Source organism: Falco biarmicus, chromosome 5, assembly GCF_023638135.1.
Source record: "Falco biarmicus isolate bFalBia1 chromosome 5, bFalBia1.pri, whole genome shotgun sequence".
NCBI classification, from domain to species: Eukaryota; Metazoa; Chordata; class Aves; order Falconiformes; family Falconidae; genus Falco; species Falco biarmicus.
In genome coordinates, this window is record NC_079292.1 from 59802623 (window position 1) to 59822813 (window position 20191).

The 20191-nt window shown below is 40.8% G+C and overlaps 1 protein-coding gene across 3 annotated transcripts in view; it reads left to right on the plus strand.

Moving 5' to 3' along the window:
- The window catches only part of LARGE1 (LARGE xylosyl- and glucuronyltransferase 1), a 287256-nt gene that overhangs the window by 164064 nt on the left and 103001 nt on the right, over positions 1-20191 (plus strand). For all 3 annotated transcript variants that reach the window (XR_008822038.1, XM_056340051.1, XM_056340052.1), the window contains one exon: positions 16961-17132. Coding sequence is in view for 2 of the 3 variants with exons in the window: in XM_056340051.1 (XP_056196026.1) it covers positions 16961-17132 (172 nt within the window). In the remaining variant the exon portion in view is untranslated. The remainder of the gene's footprint in view (positions 1-16960; positions 17133-20191) is intronic.

Consider the following 20191-nt stretch of genomic DNA (forward strand, 5'->3'; position numbering starts at 1 on the left):
GAGCCTACGTTCATTCTCTCCCTAGAGACAGGTGCTGTCAAACTAACGCTGGCCTGCTTGGAAGAGGGATGGAGCATAGGAAGGGATGGCCAGGGAGAGGTCTGTCTTTACTTGAGGCACATAGTAGGGGATGGGGGAATAGGAGGAGACTTGGCTGGGGAGCTTAGGCAAGGATAATAGCATTTCCAGGAAAAGGATCAGACATGGTTGAGGCAGGAGCTTGATGGATGTATTTCTTTTAAACAGCTAGTTTGATGACTTTAACAGTTTACTTAGACACTTGTAACCTCCCCTGACATAAATTGACCTGTCTTCTCATTGCCTTGGCAATAACCACAAGGGAGATCTGTGCTTAAAGGCTCTCCCTCAACTTCAGATTGTGAACTGAGTTGCCAGTGCAACTTTCTTCCATAAACTAAACTTGCTACATGCAGTTAGTGATCATCAATGAGCATCCTTGAAGAGTGGGCAGCTGATAATGGTGCGAGTAATTGAGCCATTCCATAGCTGCAGACTTCATTCTTGTTCTGCTCAGTATGGCCCACACATCACTCTTCCAAATTTATGTCGTCATATGTCTGTGGCTACAAACTGGAAAGTTACTTGGCAGTGTAGATTCACTTTTATATGATCACGTGAGTTGTTTTATTCAGCTTTGCTCCTAATGCAGTACATGTACCTGTTACAGCAATGCGTCCCATAGAATAACTGGAAGCTGAAGTTGTCTTATTTGAACATTAAATAAAAGAAAAAAACGTACCTGTGAAACATTGATCTAGAAGACCCAGCTGTGGCTTGCAAATACCAAGCTGCAGGATATTGTGTTTTTTTCAGTTCAGTCTGAAAGGAAGAACTCTGTAACTACTGAAAATGTGCAAACATGAGCACTCAGCTTCTACAGTTCATTATTCAACGTGGAATCTCATGTCAGTACACTCACAGGGAAGTATAGGCATTAAACCCATTGTGATCTGCATTGGCCCAGAGCAGAAGGAGCAGCTGATAAAGCAGTACTGTATGTGTAATGTGTGGAATACAGATGAGATGAGTTTGTTTTCCCAGATGTTGCCTGACAGACTGCTGACAACATCAGGTGAACTGAGGGAAGCAGAAGGTAGAATCGAGCAGTTGCCTGCTCTGCTGTGTATAAATCTTGATAGCCCAGATAAACACAGTCTCTTCATCACTGGTAAAGAAAAAAAGCCATGTCCTTTAGATAGTTCAGCCCACAAACATGCTGCAACTGATCTGTGAACTTGAAAGTAGGGATGGTGAATAAGTTTTTGCAATAGACAAGCATTTGACCTGAAAGTAAAATGTGAAAAGCTCCATACTTTGCTGCATACATGGACAGTGTTCCAGGTTTTACTGTTCTGAGAAACAGACCGCAAATCTCACTACCAGTGCTGCCTTAAGTGATTTCATAACAGAAATGTTGATGTAGTCTGCACACTCACTCAAAAGCAGTGGTGTGATCCAGAGAGCAAAACCAAGCTGGGATAATATGTGGCATAGGTATCAACTAACTTTAGGCATTGACTTAAGCACGAGATGAGTCACTCCTTAGCCACTTCCATTTGAACTGTGAAGGCAGTTCACTGGGTCAGATGCTGACATCATTTGGTCAGATAGATGGGCAAGAGCTATGAGATTTAAGCAGAAAAACAAAGTTTAATGACAATTGTAGTGTACGTGGGTCTTAGGGCTGTGCCTGTGTCTACTCTGGATGCACTTAAGTTACTAATTCCCAGAGTAGTCCAGTCGTCTGCATAGTCGTCTGCATAGATGAGATAAAGGGCTAGTTTGAGCCAGCAGGCCAGGTTGAAACTAGGCGATTGACTGAACTGCTGGCCATCTGCGTAACAAGTATTTGACAGACTGTTACATGAGTTGTCCCAGTGGGAATTTCAGTCAGTTCAGTCCCTGCTGTGCCTAGTCCTATTTGTATGCTTAAATGTGATGATTAACATCCTGGGTGGAGAATCTGGTTGTCCCAGAGATTCCCAGACGGTTCGTGCTGCAAAGCTAATCAATTGTACAAGGATAAGGCAATCCACAGAAACTGTTCCTATGTGAGAAGCAAGGATCATGTAGGACAGTCTTTGTACATCCTTTAGATAGTTAAGAAATGTTTTCTATGTAGGTTAAGGTAATCTATAGTGAATTATTCACACCTTGCAGTGGTCATGTAGGACCACAGGCTAACTGGATTATAAAAATTGGACAGAACTGTGTTTTAAGGAGGTTTATCCAATCCAAGTAAGATGCCCCTGCAAGGACCTTTACATGGAGATTCAATCCACCATCCAGACAGCAACCCAGTCTCCTGTCTAACAAATTGTACTGTCCATTCAAGAGTTACCCTAAGCCAATATCCCAATAACGTTAGCTGATGTAAAGTATGCTCTGTTTGTAAGTTTTTGTGCAACAATTGACCCCAAAAGCAAATCAAATGCCATGAAATTTTTTGCTGCCAGTGGAAGCTTTTCTGATGAATGGTAACATTGGTGGGACTATGTATCATACATGGCCATATACCAATTTTGGAACCTTTTCAAGCAGAAACTTCCAACAAAACTGCTGGCCGTGGGAGAGAGAGACCCGACTGACAACTGGGGAGATCTGAGATATTTGATGAACAGATTATTGGCTTAGTGTTTGTCACATCAACTGCAGAGGGTAACAATGATAGCAGTGTTGATAAAGCCTTGAAGAACAAAACTTGACAGCATTCTGCATTCCACCATCTCCCTGGTCAAGCAGTCCACTGGATGCTGCAGAGGCAGCCATCCATAACAATTTATTTTCACAGGACTAGTGACTGGCTACTAACCATCACAGTTTATAATGGTTAGACTACATTTGCATTGCACAGCATGCAGGTTATATATTGTTCAGGGGCGGTGCATGATTGTTTATCTGTCAAGTAGTTCACTGTGTGTCTCAGAGGCAGACACATGAAGTTATAAAGCAGACGTACATTACTTTCCTTCCTTTCTTTTTCACTTCATATGCAAGATCTAATTGCTATTAGTACAATACAGAATGTGAAACACAGCATCTTTTTATGTTTACATTCATTTGCACAGTAATAGGTATTTAATTAAAGTGTTTCTACAGCACTGTGGTTTTGGTCAAATACTGTCACTTATTATGGTGGGGTTGCAGTAGTCCTGCATTTGACCAGCCCTTTGTGTTTCTGCAATCTAGCCTATGGCACATGTCGCTGAAATAGTAGACATAGATTGCTGTTTCTTCCTGCCTTTTCCCTTTCTCTTTTAAAGAATGAGTATTAAATAAATAAATAAATAATGCAAATTTAAGATTTTGAAAACCGAAGTATGTAATCAAAGCATTGTACAGATTTTCATAAGTTGCTTGGCTTTATTTTAGACTCTTATTTCTACATTATAATTGAGATTTTGTTTATTCGCTTATGAACATACTGAATACTAGAGACATGAAGCCTCAGGTGATAAAATATGCTTGAGGTAGTGACACAATGCTACAATGCTAAGAACGGGGCCTTTTATCCGTGGTTTTCAGTACAGATGACTGGACATTAACAGGCCAGGTTTTGTAAGCCAAGATATTTTCCTTCAGACTGCTTGGGATGAAGTGAGTATCCACCAAGAAACAGACAGCAATTCAAACTCCCCAGCACAGTGGAACCTTTGTGAAGTGGTCAGAATCTATCCGTGCAGACTGTGTATCCTAAGCAGTACTTTCTCTGCCTTCCCAGTCCCTCTTCTGCACAAATAAAAAGCCATGCAACATTACAAATTATTATTAGATGTGTTTTCAGCTATTATTCAGCAAGAAAGTAATTTTATGTAAAACCACACTGGGTCTTAAATTTCTGCCTGTTCAAAACAGGTGATGGTGAAAGAGGTACTGTGGAAATCGGTGAGGCTGGTCACAAACTGGTTGTGAGAATGGGAATCATGGTGCCATTACTGACTTCCAGCAGTTGTCGTCTGCTTAGTGACATCTAATTTTCATGAGCAGCCCCACCTCTGACTTTGTCAGTGGAGTGAGGCAAGATACCAAAGGTGGATTAGCTCTTTGCGGATTTTTGTATAATTTCCCCTTGGATTTACAAATGTTGTCAGTTAATTTAAGATTTGGAACTGTAAGAATTAGGTATGCTGGGATGAAGCCCAGTGTGATGCCAGAAGGTGCAGTGTTTCCCGAGCCTCTCTCAAGGGTCCCAGTCTGCCTGCTGTGCTGTGTTGTGCAGTGCTTCTATGGCACAGGGGGATATTCCAAAAGACAGCCTCATGCCTGGCTCTATAAACCCCTTATACTTTCCTACTGTTGCTGGTGTTTTAGAAACACTGGTGTTCTTTGTTAGTTATATAACTTATCTCTAAGTGTTACGAGCTTCTGTGTAGCTCCACCTTTTTCCTAGTTCTAGGGAAGAGCAACAGAGTCACTTGTACTACCTCCACCGTGAAGCCAGGGTAGCTGCTCTTTGTAACGTATGTGAAGTGAGGAGTAAGGAGCCAACTCTCTTCCACTGGCATCACCTACATTTGTATCACAGTAGCTGACTGTGACATTTCAATAGCAAGGATTCCTGTTTGGCATTCAGCTCCTTAAACGTCACTCTTATTGCAGCAACATGTGCTGCACCTCCAGGGAAGGCTGTTTTAGCAGAGAATGAGAAAAAAAGATGAATAACTGCACATGAGATCTTAAAAAAACTTTACAGTTTGACAAAAATTATCCAGTCTTCCCTGGAAAAAAAAGAAGTTGAAAACACACAGTGCCTCAAACTGACTGCTGCAACTATTGTTTGTGCTATGTATCCCCATTACAGCAACTGTTTCCTCAGAACTTTATCATCCACCCATGAGAAATTAAAGCATTTTACTGTCCTAACTTTGGACATACAGAAATTATTTAACCCTTTGATCTGCATAAGGAGTATAGGTTGTATGTCCCCTGTACTTGCCAAGGAGGGTTAATGGTCATCCTGTGTTCCAGCACAATTTCTTTTCTTGGCACTAGCCAGATAAGAAGCTGGGAAGACATATAATGACTATGGTCTTAGATCTTAATGGCTTTTTACTTGCTCATAAAGACGCCTCTCTGTCATAGGGCATTTGATTACTGATAGAAGAACAGAAGTGACTGTTCAAGGCATTCCTATGCAGTATTGGTATTGATGTAAGCATCTTATAAAAATGTTCCGTGATCCTTGGCTTTTAGATTTACAAAGAACTGAAGTATATCTATTTCCATGTCTGATTGATAAACCAAAAAAAGCTAGCAGGCTGGAAGGACTCCAAGAATATCCTTGATTCACCACGAGGGAGCAAGAATTGCTGGAATTAATAATTTCTAAAGTACTTGGCATTGGCTCGTTTCTGAGAAACAACTGGAATTCAGAAAGCACAATAGTTCAGATGTGAGCTCCTTCCCATGGAGCCATCCAGCAGGCAGTGTAGGTAGAAAGTGTTCTGAAGGACTAGGGCTGAAATGGTCATTCTTGTGGTGAAAAATGATAATCATCTTAGCTGGGCACACCTCTTTGTATGCCGCTTTTCCACAGCGCTGGAAATTACAAGCCATGCTATGTGTCTGACGTAGCACAAGCCCGCAGTGAAGTCACTCTTCTCAGGTCTGCTGAAACCATCTCAGCCTGGGTAAGAGCATTCAGGCTGATTTGGAGTTTGGGTACCTGCTTCAAAAGGGGGAGATATAATAAGGTCATTAATGAGATGCCACTGATGGTACCTCTTTTTGAGTCAACTTGAGAAGAGAACATTTTAATTTCTAAATTGTGAAATTTCATTTTTCTTAGTGGAGGTATCACTTTTCAGATCAAACTGACTTAATCCTGCAAAAGTTTCATTTTTTGAGGGTAAGATGATGGTGTCTAGGTCTCACCCTTTCAGTAACAAAGATGAAAACTCAGCAGTGCTTTGATCCCCCGATAATTTTCCCATATACTGTTGCATTACTTCAGGTTTGACCCCTTTCACAGTTGAATGGATTCCACAGCTTTTAGCTGATACAGTTGAAAGCCTTTATAAAATGGTTCCAGCCGTATTGTTTTATTCAGCCATTTATGGTCTGTGTTCACCTGTCTATCTGACTGCATTTTTGTCTGATGATCCTTAGGGCAAAACTAAAAATTACATGGAATAAGTGTGACATTGGTGGCCTTAGCCCTCACACCAAAAGTTTCGAAAAAGTATAAGAGATACATGCCTGCTGCATGAACACATCCTTTAAATACCACTCTTGCAAATTCACTGTTATCCGAGGTATTTGACCAATACTTAATGGGAATCTAGGCAAGAAGCCAGACTGGTTTCGTGAACATAAAGTTCCATATTCCTTGGTTTGGAAGAGCACAGCTTTCCCACTAAGGTCTTTATTTCCTTCAGATTGTTTCTCTAATTAGTGCTGCATTGTGTGAGAGACATCTCTTTCTAGTAACAAAGAAAAATAATACTTTTTTTCCTCCCTTTTATATTCAGTGCTTCTTATACTAGGTTATTGTTAGTATTGCTTGTTCATAATTGTTATACATTTTATCCTTTATTATCCTTTTTATCGCGGATGTATTCCTGGAGCTTTTTAGTCCACAGGAGTTTTGATCTGTTATAATACTTACCATTGGAGAAAAGAACACCGCTTCTTGTAATTTTTGTTCTCTTGAAGCAATAATTGCAATACAAGAAGTTTCCACTCACCTGGCCTCCAACCCTACAGGATGGAAGATGATCTGTTTTCCTGCAAATTCTTTGCTTTTGCTGAAAATAAGAGAACTAATAGTTCTTTATGGGATATGTCATTTATTCCACCATCTGGGTGTGTGTTCCACCCATTAATGGCCTCTTTCTTGCTGCAGCATTTTCAGCTGCTGGAAGTTTCACCATTCATGCTCTGAAAGTAGAAACAGTAAAAGTTCAGGACTGGAGAGAGGTGATTTTACTGGTGAGATACCAGATAGTAGCTAGTAATTTCCTTCTGAAGAGAAGAATTAATCCTTTTTTCTCATATGTTGGTGCTATGTTTTGACTTTGTATTAGGATGTCAGAGGTGGTGGAAGCTGCATTCCCACATCCTGTCCACAAATTACCATCTTCTGCAACTCTGGCTGTTATATTGAAATGCATTATTTTTTGTATTGGATACAAACAGGATGAGATCTTTCAGTATTAAAAGGGTGAGAAGTTCTTCCCTCAACACGTTTGGGTTTTGGTTGTGGATTTTTTTGCACAACGATAACTAATATTTTAGACTTGCAGTCTCCTGCCAGGCATTACTTGATTAATAATAGTCACTGTAACTGCTCTGCTACCTTCTTCCATCATCCTTAAAAAAAGGACTCTTGCACAAAATCCGGTAGAGAAAAAAATCCCACTTCAGATACATTTTTGTCATTGAGCTGATGCTGTTGTCTATCCAACATAACATGTGTTTATGCAGGAGATGATGTTGTTTTTTATTCTGGACAGTGCGCCTTGATGATACCCGTTTAATATCCCAACATAGTGCAAAATACAGATTGGATGCCTGTGGACTTTGACCCCGAGTGCTGCATGGAAATTTGCCAGAACATACAATGGCTGCAGATAATGTGCATTTATTTGCATAGTTACTAAAATTAAAAAGCTGGCTATTATAATACTTTCATGGATTTGTGTCTTCCCTGATGGATTAGTACAAAGAGCTTGTTGATTGAGTTCACTAGCAATTAAAGTGTGCAATTGATCTTTCTTGTCTTTCTGTACAGGTGAAGTGAAAAGGGCAGCTGTGAGTTGCTTTTGACCACTGGCCAAATTCTAGCCAAGTCTGCCTGTCAGTCAGCTTTTAGCAGAAAGATCTGGCTTTCGGCCATTTTATCTAGTCCAGCTTGTGTGTCTCTTTTCACTCATTCACTGTCAGGAAGGAAAAATAAAGGAGGCTTTACCTTAACTTCTAGGGAAGACTTGTGGTTTTGCCTCTGCTGGAGTGGTAGGACTGGGAGGCTGGTGTTTGGTTTATTCTCACTGATCTCTCTCAGGACGCTCTGACTCTTTTAGGTCCTCCAGCCTTGACTGCCGCACTGAAAACAGCTGGAGTTGAGGCCAGAGGCCCCAAAGGAACAAGAAACAGCACTAAGTGAGACTGCCCAGACTTCTCTTTGCTGTTCTGCAGTCTCATCTTGCACAAATGAATACAGAAAAACAAAGAGAGCATTCAGCATTTTGGAGATAGCAAGAAACAGTGGAGAAAATTAAGAATGTCTGAAATGAGAGTAAAGAAAAGGACTCGGAGTCAAACGGAAGCTGGCCGTTTGGTGGGGCTGATCAAGGAGGGAGGAATGGAAACCATGTGGAGGAAAGCCAGCCAAAGACTTATGAGGAGGGAGATAATCCTCAAAGATCCCATGAGGTGGGAGGCCTTTTGGTCATTTCCTTTCTGAAGAAGCTGTATGGCTGAATGTCCTGTTACCTAAATGGCAAAAGCAAAAAGACATCCATTTTACTTTTTAGAACAGTCTGCAGTTTCATCCGTATAAAGCAAGTTGGTTCCAAGCACAACCATGGCTTAACTCCTGACACCCTGAGTTAATTTTGTTATTAAGGACGTTGTTTTGAAGAAGCATTCTTAAATCAGGGTTTTCTCCCACTTGTCTGCCCATTGTGTATATGTGAGTATTGGTGAGAGATTTGGAAAGAAAAAAGAAAAACAAGAAAAACAAGCATCAGCATCAGTCAGACTATGTTACAGACTTTGCTGCAGAGATGAGAATTAATTTGCGATTTTTCTCCTTTGCTTTATGCTGATGCTGATTTGGGAAGGATTTTTTGTCCTGCCTTTTAATGTCTAATCTTCCTTTCCAGTTGTGGCTTGCTCCACATTTTCTGCATTTGCTCTACATTATCCAGGACCCAGAGGTTCAGATAATCATCCATTTCTATCTCAACCTTTTTACTCACTGCTGTTTGTATCCAGACCTGTTGCATGTATGTGTGGAAGATATCATCTGTTCATAAAGCAAGAGATGAGTCAGAATTCTATTAAAGTCACCAGTGCTTCTGTGATGAGTAAGAACAACAGCAGCAAAGGCCAGCAGAAATAGAAAAATAATTTTAGCAAAAATGTATAAATTCCCATCTCTCTACAGTTGCTTCTCAGTGTGAATTATTGTTATTTCTTTAAGTAGTAAGGACCTGTTGGGGGCGGGGGGGAATATCAGTATTATTGAAACCTGTGAATCACGCAGGAAAAAATTAAATTCAAGGTTCAAGTTAGAAGTTACCCAGCAAACATTAACAGAAGAGTGTTTTTGTTTAAATAAGGCTTTTCTGTTAGTGTTAGCTGGATACCTAACGAGGATGGAGTAAAGGTGGTGATTTTCTGTAAATGAGATGCAAGGAGATTTCTTCTGGCATTCCTCCTGAGGAAACTATTACAGGTGACAGTCACTTTCTTCCTCCCAGGCTCTTGGTCACTTGGAATTGCTCTCTCTCTCTCTTCTGAATCCTTTAAATTATCTGTAAAAAAGGAAATACAGTGTGCTGAAGAGGCAAGAATGTTACCCATATTTAAACATTAACCTGCTATTCCCCTGCTTTCTCAATGATTCAGTTCACCCAATCTCCATTGATATTGCTCTCCTGGAAGCAAGAGAGTGAGAAAGGGGATCAGCCAGATGTGCCTGCAGAGTTTAGATGCTGTGAGGTATGGTTGATGTGAAATGGGAAAGGTGAGCCTGAAACTAACCCTGATCTGTTCTAGTGCTGCTGGAATTGTAACTCAGTTTTCATGGATGTGGGAAGAGGTATGGCAAAATTCGTAGCAGCATTAAGTTCTCCCTGTGTGAAATTGAAAAACAGTGATGAGAAAAACTGTGCATCAAGAAAAGTTTCTGTCCTGTGCTAGCAATGCAGTATCATTTGTTTTCCCCCTCTTTTTACACTTTGTTTTAAAAAAACTTGGTAATATGATCATCATTAAAATGGTGACATTATTTTCTCCCAGTTTAGAAATGACATGAAAGCCCCAGTTCTGTTACCTAAGTCTTAAATAAAGGTCACATGATGTAAAAAAAAAAATTATCTTGCTACTTCTAGTGTTCATAGAAGCAGCAAAGCACTAAACAAGTAATGAAAAAGCTGTGAAAACAAGTTATCAGCTGTATCTGGGAAGTTATTTACCCAGTCTGAGGAAATAACAACTTTTATTGTTACCTGATTCACACATCAGAATTTCAAGGGTTGTTTCCCATGCCTGGGCCATTTGTAAGGGCTGCCTGAAGCCAGCAGCTACCAAAGAATTTGGCTGTTCTTTCTTCACAGAGATCCCACCACCTGGAAGTTCTTGCACCATGTAGACTGCACTGGTTTTCAGATCAGTGTCAGACAATTCAACTACAGTTTGTGCAGATCTATAATGTTCTTTATGATTGTGCTGTGGCCTGGAAGTTTTGGTGGGTTTTTTGTTTGTTTGTTTGTTTTTTTGCTTTGTTTGCTGTTCTTAAAGATTTTGAAGTTAGTTTATCACCTGACTAATATAATCTTCAGGAAGATAGTGCCTATGTTGAAGTTGGTGGGAGCAAGTAGATGCTGAATACTTTTGGAAATCCGGTTTTCCACCAAGTTATTCGTTACGAAGCCTAATTCACATTTCTCTTTATTTCGATCAGTGTATTCTAGATACCAGGTATTTTTTATAGCAAAATCTGGCATGAAAGCTCTAGGGAGGCAGAACTGCTTATGGACTGCCTTTTCAACTTCCCCCAGCCTTTTCTGTTTTCTGACTCCTATTTGCTGCTGGCTTTTGCCCACCACAGTGAATCTGCAGCCATTAAGTCTGGGGGGTGGGGTGGTATTTCATTCTATTTGACCCCATTTATTAGCCCACCTCTGAGAGTGGTGCGTGCAAGTGGTACTTTCTGCCTCCAGGCTTGCTGTTTCACAGCTTGGTGCGTCAACCCAGTCAGTCTGACCTTCTTACAAGATACTCGCCTTAGTGGTGCTTTTGTGAAGTCAGCTGAGCAGAAAGGGTGCCTTTTATTTGGAGTGGGGATGGGGATATCATGTCATAGCTGAGGATTATTTTGATTGATTTTTTTTCCAAGCATATCTAGGAAGATGCAGTGAATGTAGTGAGAAAATCAATACGGTATTGAAGGTTGTATTTTTCCAGTGTAAAGTGTTTAAGGACATGCTGCCAGGGAAAACACTTCATCAGCCAAACTTCCCTCATCTTACCACACTGAACAGGAAGCACTTTCTGTAGTTCATGGGGTGCTACGGTGCTATATATTCTGTGGGACAGTGAGGAATTCTGTTAAGAAAATGGAAAAAAATATTATTTAACAGACAAGAAGGTCTGACAGGAACCTCATGAAGTTCAACAAGGAGAAGTGCAGAGTCTTGCACCTAGGAACTACCCCATGCACCAGTACATGCTGAGGGCCACCCAGCTGGAAGGCAGCTTGGCAGAAAAGGACCTGGGGGTCCTGGTGGACACCAGGTTGAACATGAGCCAGCAATGTGCCCTCACAATGAAGAAGGCTAATGGTATCCTTGGCTGCATTTGATAAAGTATTGCCAGCAGGTCAAGGGAGGTGATCTCCTTCCCCTCTGCTCAGCACTGGTGAGGCCGTACCTGGAGTGCTGGGTCCAGTTCTGGGCTCCTCAGTACAAGAGACACATCGACATAGTGGAGAGAGTCCAGCCAAGGGCCACAGACATGATGATGGGACTGTAGCATCTCATTCACGTGTGAGGAAAGGCTGGAAGAGATGGGACTGTTCAGTCTGGAGAAAAGAAGGCTCAGGGGGCAGATCTTACCAATGTATATAAGTACCTGAAGGGAGGGTGCAAAGAAGACAGAACCAGGCTCTTTTCAGACGTCTCTGGTGACAGGCCAAGGAGCAATGCACACAAACTGAAACAGGAGGTTCCCTCTGAACATCAGAAAACACTTTCTTACTGTAAGGGTGACTGAGCACTGGCAGAGATTGCTCAGGGGGATTTTGGAGTCTCCAACCTTGGAGATACTCAGAAGTCATCTGGACGTAGTCCTGGGCAACCAGCTCTGAGTGGCTCTGCTTGAGCAGCAGGAGGTTGGGCCGGATGACCTCCAGAGGTCACTTCAAACCTCAATCTTTCTGTGATTTTGTGATGCTGTATGGACTGCAGTCTATTCATCAGGAAAAGTCAAAAGATTTGCTTCTGGTAGGGAGGTAATAGATCTGGTTAACCGGGGAGAGGCTGCATTTAGAAGGGAAATGCAGGCTCATGTTTATGTAGTCATCTAGCTAAAACTCTTGAGTGCTTTGTTTAACGGTACTATTATATACCTGCTCCCAGTCAGGAAGCACAAAGCAAGCCAGGTTGTTAGGTTTTCTGTCAACCTTCAGTACTTCAGGGAAGATGGTAATGAGAGAAACATGTCATTCCTCTGCTTCTATGCTTGCTACTGGTTTTGTGCTCCAGTCTGGAAATATATCTATATAAACCAGCACTAAGGAATGATAGCAAACACATTATCTCTTTCCTTGTGCTTCAGCTTACTGCTCTGTTTATCATAATTTTAATAAAGTAGCAAAGAGAAGTGTGAGCGCAGCAAAATCACATTTGCATACAAAGTATCTTAGCTTTTAAGACTGATGACCTTTAAGAGCACAAGGTTTAAATATAAATACAATAATAATTGAACGTAATTAATTGGGCTTTAGCAAATATGGAGCTGTATGTCATTCTGGCATGTAACTTCAAAGTATATTTTTCTCCTCACACAAACAGAGCACTTGCCCTCTTCCACACTTATGCTCATGACTGGCATCCATCCCTGCACCCTACTTCCCACATTCATCTTTCTAAGAGCTGTTTTCTTTGTCTTTATCCCAGTGAGGGTCAGGTGGCAGCTGTTAATAAATGCAGAGTAAGACACATGAGAAAAAAGAATCCTGGGCAAATTTCCTCATCACCTGTTTGTGGGGAAAAAGAAACTTGGGGGGAAAAAAAATATCACTACAGTTCCCTAAAGAAGTACAGTATAAGAGTTGAAGTCTGGCTGTATATATTTGTGATGACTTGGTAAAAGAGTTGTGCTCTGTGATAAGTGGGCAACCAGACTCAAGTGTTTCTAAGAATAAAGATACCTAAATACTTGGGTATGTAGTAACTATACAATTCATTCACAAACGGAGAAGAGAAGGAGCCAGCATTTCCCCCTTTCTCTGTCATGGAAAGAGGGAAGCTTGGTTGTAAGTTGTATGCCTACATTAGACTTTTCTCCTTAAAAATGGCACTTCTGGTAATTCCAGTGAGCCTTTATACAGTGGCAGCAACTCTGTATGAGGAAGCTCAGTTAGGCTGTGTACAGCCACTGTGTTTTAGCCAGCTTTTCTCAGAGGAAGTCAGAGCATAGTTAAGGAAGAAGATAACTTGCTGGTAAAGTATCACTGGACATGGAGACTATTGCTCCCACTTCTCTGTCGCTTACCAGAGTGATCAGTTGTGTACAGTGTGCAGACTCATGGACATGTTTCTATATTCATAGCCAGAAGAATGCAATAATTTAGATAATTTACTCTTCAATAATGGAAAGAATTAAGATGGTTCTGGTGAAAGATCTTTAGTGAGAAGATATTATTTCATTTAGCTTACTCAAAATGATCAGTCAGTACCAGCTAAATGCCTTTACTGTCCTCTCATGAACAAAAATCCAGATCTTGAGAGCTAGAGAACTAAGGTGTGCTATTTCTCCTGAACTGAGAATTATACAAATGGCAAACTATGTCACACTCTTTTGATTCACTTCCCTCCTTTACTAACTCTTCTTTCTGTTTCTGCCATATCTTCTATGAGTAGTTGTTCTCTGAAGGCAACTCCAATCTAGCTAGTAAAGCAAATGATTCACAAACATTCCATATATTGGCCATTTTAACTATGCTAGAAAAAAAATATTACAACTTACAGAAAATATTTAGGTGCTATTTAGATAAACAAAATGTCTAAATGTTACCAGTTTTATCAAAGTGGACAGCTTGGAGGTTGCAGAATTTTGCAAGAGTTTGTGCTTAGGCCACCTTAATTACCTCAAACTGGCACTTTTTAACTACTAAGCACCTATTCAACCATAGTGTTCTTTTATTTCTTTTATTAAGACTATACGTGGTACCCAGAGGGAGTGAGCCTTCACAGTGCTGTTGTGTGGCGTAAGTTTTCCTTGGCATGAATTGGAACGGTTACATTATTCATGAGTAGCAAAGCCATGAAGAAATTATACTGGGACTAATTAGGACACCTCTTTATGTCTTCGTCAACTCTGCGTCAGGGGAGAGAAATCTGCAGATGCATTGAACCAACTGACAGATGAAGCTTCAACACATGTTCAAATCGAACATGTACTAGCCAGCTGTGATGGACCATTTGGAATAGGGACTGCTCCTTTCATTTTTAAAAGCAATGCTTTCAGACGTCAGGCTGCAGAATGGCAGGCTTTTGGCTTCTGTGTGCCGGATTGGGAGGAACTGCCAGGCAAGGATCTGCTCCCTGCAGTGATATGTGGCAGTGGTCTTAGATACTGGGAATCCTGGGAGCAAAGAAAGTAACATCTCCATGAAGGCGACTTACTTTTCCAGCCACCTTTTACCTTCCCTGTTTGTGTCACACTATTCATGCAATATCTGAACTCCTGCCTTATTAGGCTTATTTGCATATTAGGAGTTATTCTGGAGCAATATTGCATTTGGACTAATAAAATGAAGGACATACCATCCAAAGTTAATAACATAGAGATAGGTAATAATAAAAGCGAGCTCAAGTCTGTAAAATTATTTTAACTCTTTTACCATGTCAGTATGACTAGAGAGCCGATCACCATGGCTGGTCTAGCACAAGGGCATCAAGTGGCAGATACAGACTGATCTGCAGAGTTTGGAGAACCAAGGTAAATACTACGACATCTTGATATGATGGTCCATTCCTAGGGCCATCATGCAGGAGAGCTAGGACCACAAATGACTAGAGTTTTGATGGTGTGGGTTGGAAATTATCTCTGTTACACACATAGAAGACAGTTTTTGGGGAGCATTGAGGTTCATTTTTATGTAACTAGAGACTTAATATTGGGATGTATCTGGGAGACAGAAATGACATTTTTCTACTAAGCACCATACAAATTACAGACAGCAGGCAAGAAAGAGTGAAATAAGAATGATGGCTTTTTAGACCCATAAATTAAATCACGGTGTGTGTTACTTCCACCTCTTAATTTCTTTCACAGTGGTCTATACCAGACTCCTAGCAATTGTTGCTTCTGTTACTTCTGGCATTCTACTATGCAAATCCTATAGAGAGCACAAGTAAATAATACATAAACATGTGTAGGTGACAATGCCAGCCAGATTGTATATGCAAGTGATTACATATGAATTCTATGCACAGACAAGGGAACACACAAATGGATTGCCAGGATGAGATGCCTTTCAAAAAACCAAACAAACCTACATGCTTCTGTTTTGGAGTTGTTTTAAGATAACCTGCTTTTCTTGCCTTTCCCCTTAAAATAAGTTTTGATCTGCTACTCTCGGTCTTTTTAATGACCTTAGTAGTGGGGAAGAGCTCTGCCCTGGTACAGGAACCCTGAGAATACAGAAGGAAATTTTGTACCATTTTAAAGGGAAAAGAGCAGGGCAACTTACATCAGCAGAGGCCTTCTTTATATTCAAAAAGAAATGCACTCTAAGCAGCTTTTATTTGCCTTTCTTCAACCGCTCGTACAACTTCCAAACAAAGTTTAGGAACCCATTCTTTTATGGGAAAGTTTTCTTGAAGGATTTTGGAGGAAGTGAGCTCTTCTGTGCAAAAGCTGTTTCACATAATAAACTTTACAATGTCAGTGAATATATATGAGACAGTTAAATAACAGAATAAATCTTCTCAGTTTTATGAATGCACTTAGTTTCTGCCTACTTTCTCCAAAGTATAACATGCCAGGACAAATCCTGAAATCTGTCTCACTCAGGTCTCCTGTAGACAAAATACTGATTTAAATTAATAGGAGCATGACTCAGGGGAAGACTTAAAATCTGGGAATTGTAGTGCATGTCCTTTAAAACATTAAATGAGGAGTTTCAGACAGAACAATAGGATTTTTTTCAAAAACTTCTGTATCCCACTTTCAGCAGTGACTTTTGATATTTGAGAAGTTGAGTCTCACAGAAAGAAAATTAAACATAGCTCATGAAAGGTCCTAGTGCCAGTAGCACAATGAAATATTGAGTGTAGTGTCCCAGCTTATTTTAGAAGTTGTAGAAATGTTTTGTTTAGCCCTTACTGAAGTAATGTAAATGTTTGGGTTTGCCTCTTCAATATATAACAAACAAAAATGTGGCTAAAAATGTTCTTCCACTTTTGAGCATGTCTGTGTGGTATCAGTACAGTTATACATTTAAGATGTAAGGCTTAAGGAAAATTTGCATTTGCAAGAAACAATCTTTTTTTGTGATTTTCAGGACCATTGTTCCAAATGATTGGCCTTTTGAAATTCTGACCTCCAAATCTGTAAAAAAATAAAAGGAAAAAATGTTTGTTACATCTGCATCAGTGTCAGAAAATTCTGAGAATGGCAAGCACAAAAGGTTTGGTTTTGTTTGAAAATGAAAGCAATGTACAATACTTCTGAAGTTTTGGATTAAAAACATATTTCAATTTTATAGGATACATGGATGTCTCAGAATGGATTGTACCAGGCTGGAAAGGTTCAACTAATTTTAATTACATTGTGTAGAGTGGTTGCCTCAACATTTTTTTCAAGCTTTCAGAAACTTTAGCATATTTCAAGGCTTCTGAAGTTAATTTAAAAGCAGCATTTTAGATGACTGTTTCCACCTCAGAGATCTTCCCGTATTACAAGAAACTAGTGTCAGGAAGAGTTTCTCTCTCTAATAAAGATTATTTTTTCTTCCTCTTTCCCACTTCCCATTTCCTGTCAGTCGGAAGTGTCTTGGATCCCCAACAAACACTACTCTGGGATTTACGGGCTGATGAAGTTGGTTCTGACTAAGACTCTACCTTCCAATCTTGAGCGAGTCATTGTCCTCGACACAGACATAACATTTGCCACTGACATTGCTGAGCTATGGGCTGTCTTTCACAAGTTCAAAGGTATTCTAATGATTTATTTACTATTTATATTGGGGGTGGGGGTGGGGGGTGGGGGGGCAGAGAATAGTAAAACAAACAGTACAGTGGGGGTAAAAGGTCTATCTGAGATTTGTTAAATATTTTCATTTTTCCGATTTTTGGGGTTTTTAATTTTGTTCTGTTTGTGAGCTCCTTCCTCAATGATGTTCTGTATAAAATAATTGGCAAGACGGATTCTCCATGTAGTTTGTTTTATTGGCCTAATTATTTGGGACAGGTGAGAGCCTGACAATACAGTAGATGATAAAGAGTTACAATGATGCTGTAGTGATGTACCATTCAAGTACCTGTTGGTATTCAATACTTGGAAGTTACGTTACTTTTTATTAAGAAAGCCTGATTACTACTTTCAGTATATCTTTTCCATATTACCACTGAAAATGAATGAAGTTAGGGTCATACTTGGACCAGGAAGGAAGGTGAAGAGAGCAGTTATACATGTGAATAGAATGAGTTACTGCTTGGTCCTGTTCATGAGTTGATACAGGGTTCTGGATTTGAAGTATCCACCTAAGTAGCTTTCTCTACCTATCTCAATTTCCCACAGCTCCTTGAAAACTTCCTTGATTGTTTGGTCAAGAAAGGAGACCTCCAGAGTAACTGTGTAAGGAGACAATCACAAAAAAGTTCCCCACTACCCTGTCACAAACCAGAGCACTTTTCTGGTTAACACACTGCGAAAACCATTTCATTCTCCCAGGCTCCAGTGCTGCCAGCTTTTCAGACTCAGAGACATGCCCCATAGTTCTCCTGTTGCCCTCAGAGTACGTATTGCAGCGCTAGTAAGTGCAGAGGCATTCCAGTATCCTGGTTTGAAGGTTCACAGCCCCATAAAAGTGTAACCTTGATGCATATCATCAGCTCCCTTAATATCACCTCAAGCAAACTCAGCCTAAGCAAATGGGAGTATTTTATTTACAGAAGCCAAAATACACCACTCAATTAGAAAAGTGACTGAGAAGAGAGGACATTTACTGTGCTTATCCTGTGCTGAAATCCACAAGGCCTCTTTGCCTTTCCCAGTACCCAACCTAACGGACAGTACCTAACAGACAGGACCTGTTATCTTCAGCTCTGCAGTCCAAGGACTGGGTTATAGTGCTTATTTGTCCATGCATTTGTTTCCTTTCCCTTCTCTGGATGCACTGATGTTCCTTCAGTAGGCCAGAAGCAATCACCTTCTTACTTAACTGAACTATTCACAAACTTGCTTCATTCAGGAATATAAAGTTTTTCCACTTCTTCAGGTATTGTTCAAACCTCTTCACTAAGCCCTTCCCTACACTGAACCCGGAGTTCCATGTAAACACACAACTTGAAAACCATAATTTACATAAACGTATGCATAGCAAGTAATGCTGGGCTATTGTACTGTCTCACTGTGTGCTACTTCCATTAATAGTAATATTTTACTGAATATGGTGTATTAAATGATGTAGCAGGAAAAGAAATGTGTATAAGCTAAACTTGGGTGTAGAGCACTGCATGGTCAAAGAGTAAAATCTGAATTGATACAATGAGGGGGTTCATCTTCTTGCTTATATTTTCTGCCAGTTTCAGTGAAGATCCCTTACTTTTTACTGGGCAAAGAAACCAAGCATAAAGACTGTTTGCAAGGAAAGGAATCTAGAGCAGAGGCAGGCCTAAGATGGAAAAAAATACAGACAGAAAATACGGAAACATGGAGAAGGATAATTACTGGAAGTAAAAAAGTGGGTGTAAGTCAGTCTTCTTACAGCTAGGCAAGGTTGTTCAGCTGATTAGCGCTGTGAAAAACTAACTTACACATAGAGACAGAATTCTGTGCTACTTCCAGCCCTCATAACATACATATCACAACTCCCAAATGTATGGGTTTGTAAGTTGTCCAGTCTGTCTTTTTAATTCCAGCTGACCACCTGCTTCTCCACAATTTTTTAATCCTGGTAATAAATTGTTCAGTGTCTACATCTGGTCATCTCCCAGACAGTCATACACAAAGAAAGAATTTATGGGACAATCCCATAGCCTCAGGAGCAGAGTGTGAGAGGGCTTTGGAAGGCACGTACACCCAAAATATTGGGCCAACAGTACTGGTGACAGTTCTGTTTAATGTCTTTATCAACAATCTGGATGAGGGGACTGAGTGCACCCTTAGTGAGTTTGCAGATGACACCAAGGTGGGTGGGAGTGTTGATCTGCCTGAGGGCAGGAGGGCTCTGCAGAGGGCTCTGGACAGGCTGGACCAATGGGCCAAGGCCAGTTGTGTGAGGTTCAGCAGTGCTGGGTCCTGCCCTTGGGTCACAACCACCCCACACAGTGCTACAGGCTGGGGGCAGAGCGACGGGAAAGCTGCCTGGTGGGAAAGGGCCTGGGGGTGCTGGCTGACAGCCGGCTGAGCATGAGCCAGCAGTGTGCCCAGGTGGCCAAGAAGACCAATAGCACCCTGGCTTGTATCAGAAATAATGTGACCACCAGGACTAGGGAAGTGATTGTCTGCCTGTACTTGGCATGGTGAGGTGACACCTCGAAGACTGACTCCAGTTTTGGGCCTCTCATTACAAGAAAGACTTTGAGGTGCTGGAGGGTGTCCACAGAAGAGCAATGAAGCTGGTGAAGGGTCTATAGTACAAGTCCTGTGAGGAGTGGCTGAGGACTGGGGTTGTTTAGTCTGGAGAAAAGGAGGCTTAGGAGGGACCTTATCGCTCTTTACAACTACCTGAAAGGCGGCTGTGGGCAGGGGGGTGTTGGTCTCTTCTCCCAGGTAAGAAGCTATAAGACAAGAGGAAACTTCCTCAAATTGTACCAGGGGAGGTTTAGATTGTATACTAGGAAAAATTTCTTCACTGAAAGGATTGTCAAGCACTGGAACAGGCTGCCCAGGGAAGCGGTTGAGTCACCATCCCTGGAGGTATTTAAAAGGCATATAGATGTGGTGCTTAGGGACATGGTTTAGTGGTGGACTTGGCAGTGCTAGGTAAATGGTTGGACTTGATGATCTTAAAGGTCTTTTCCAACGTAAAGATTCTATAATTCTATGA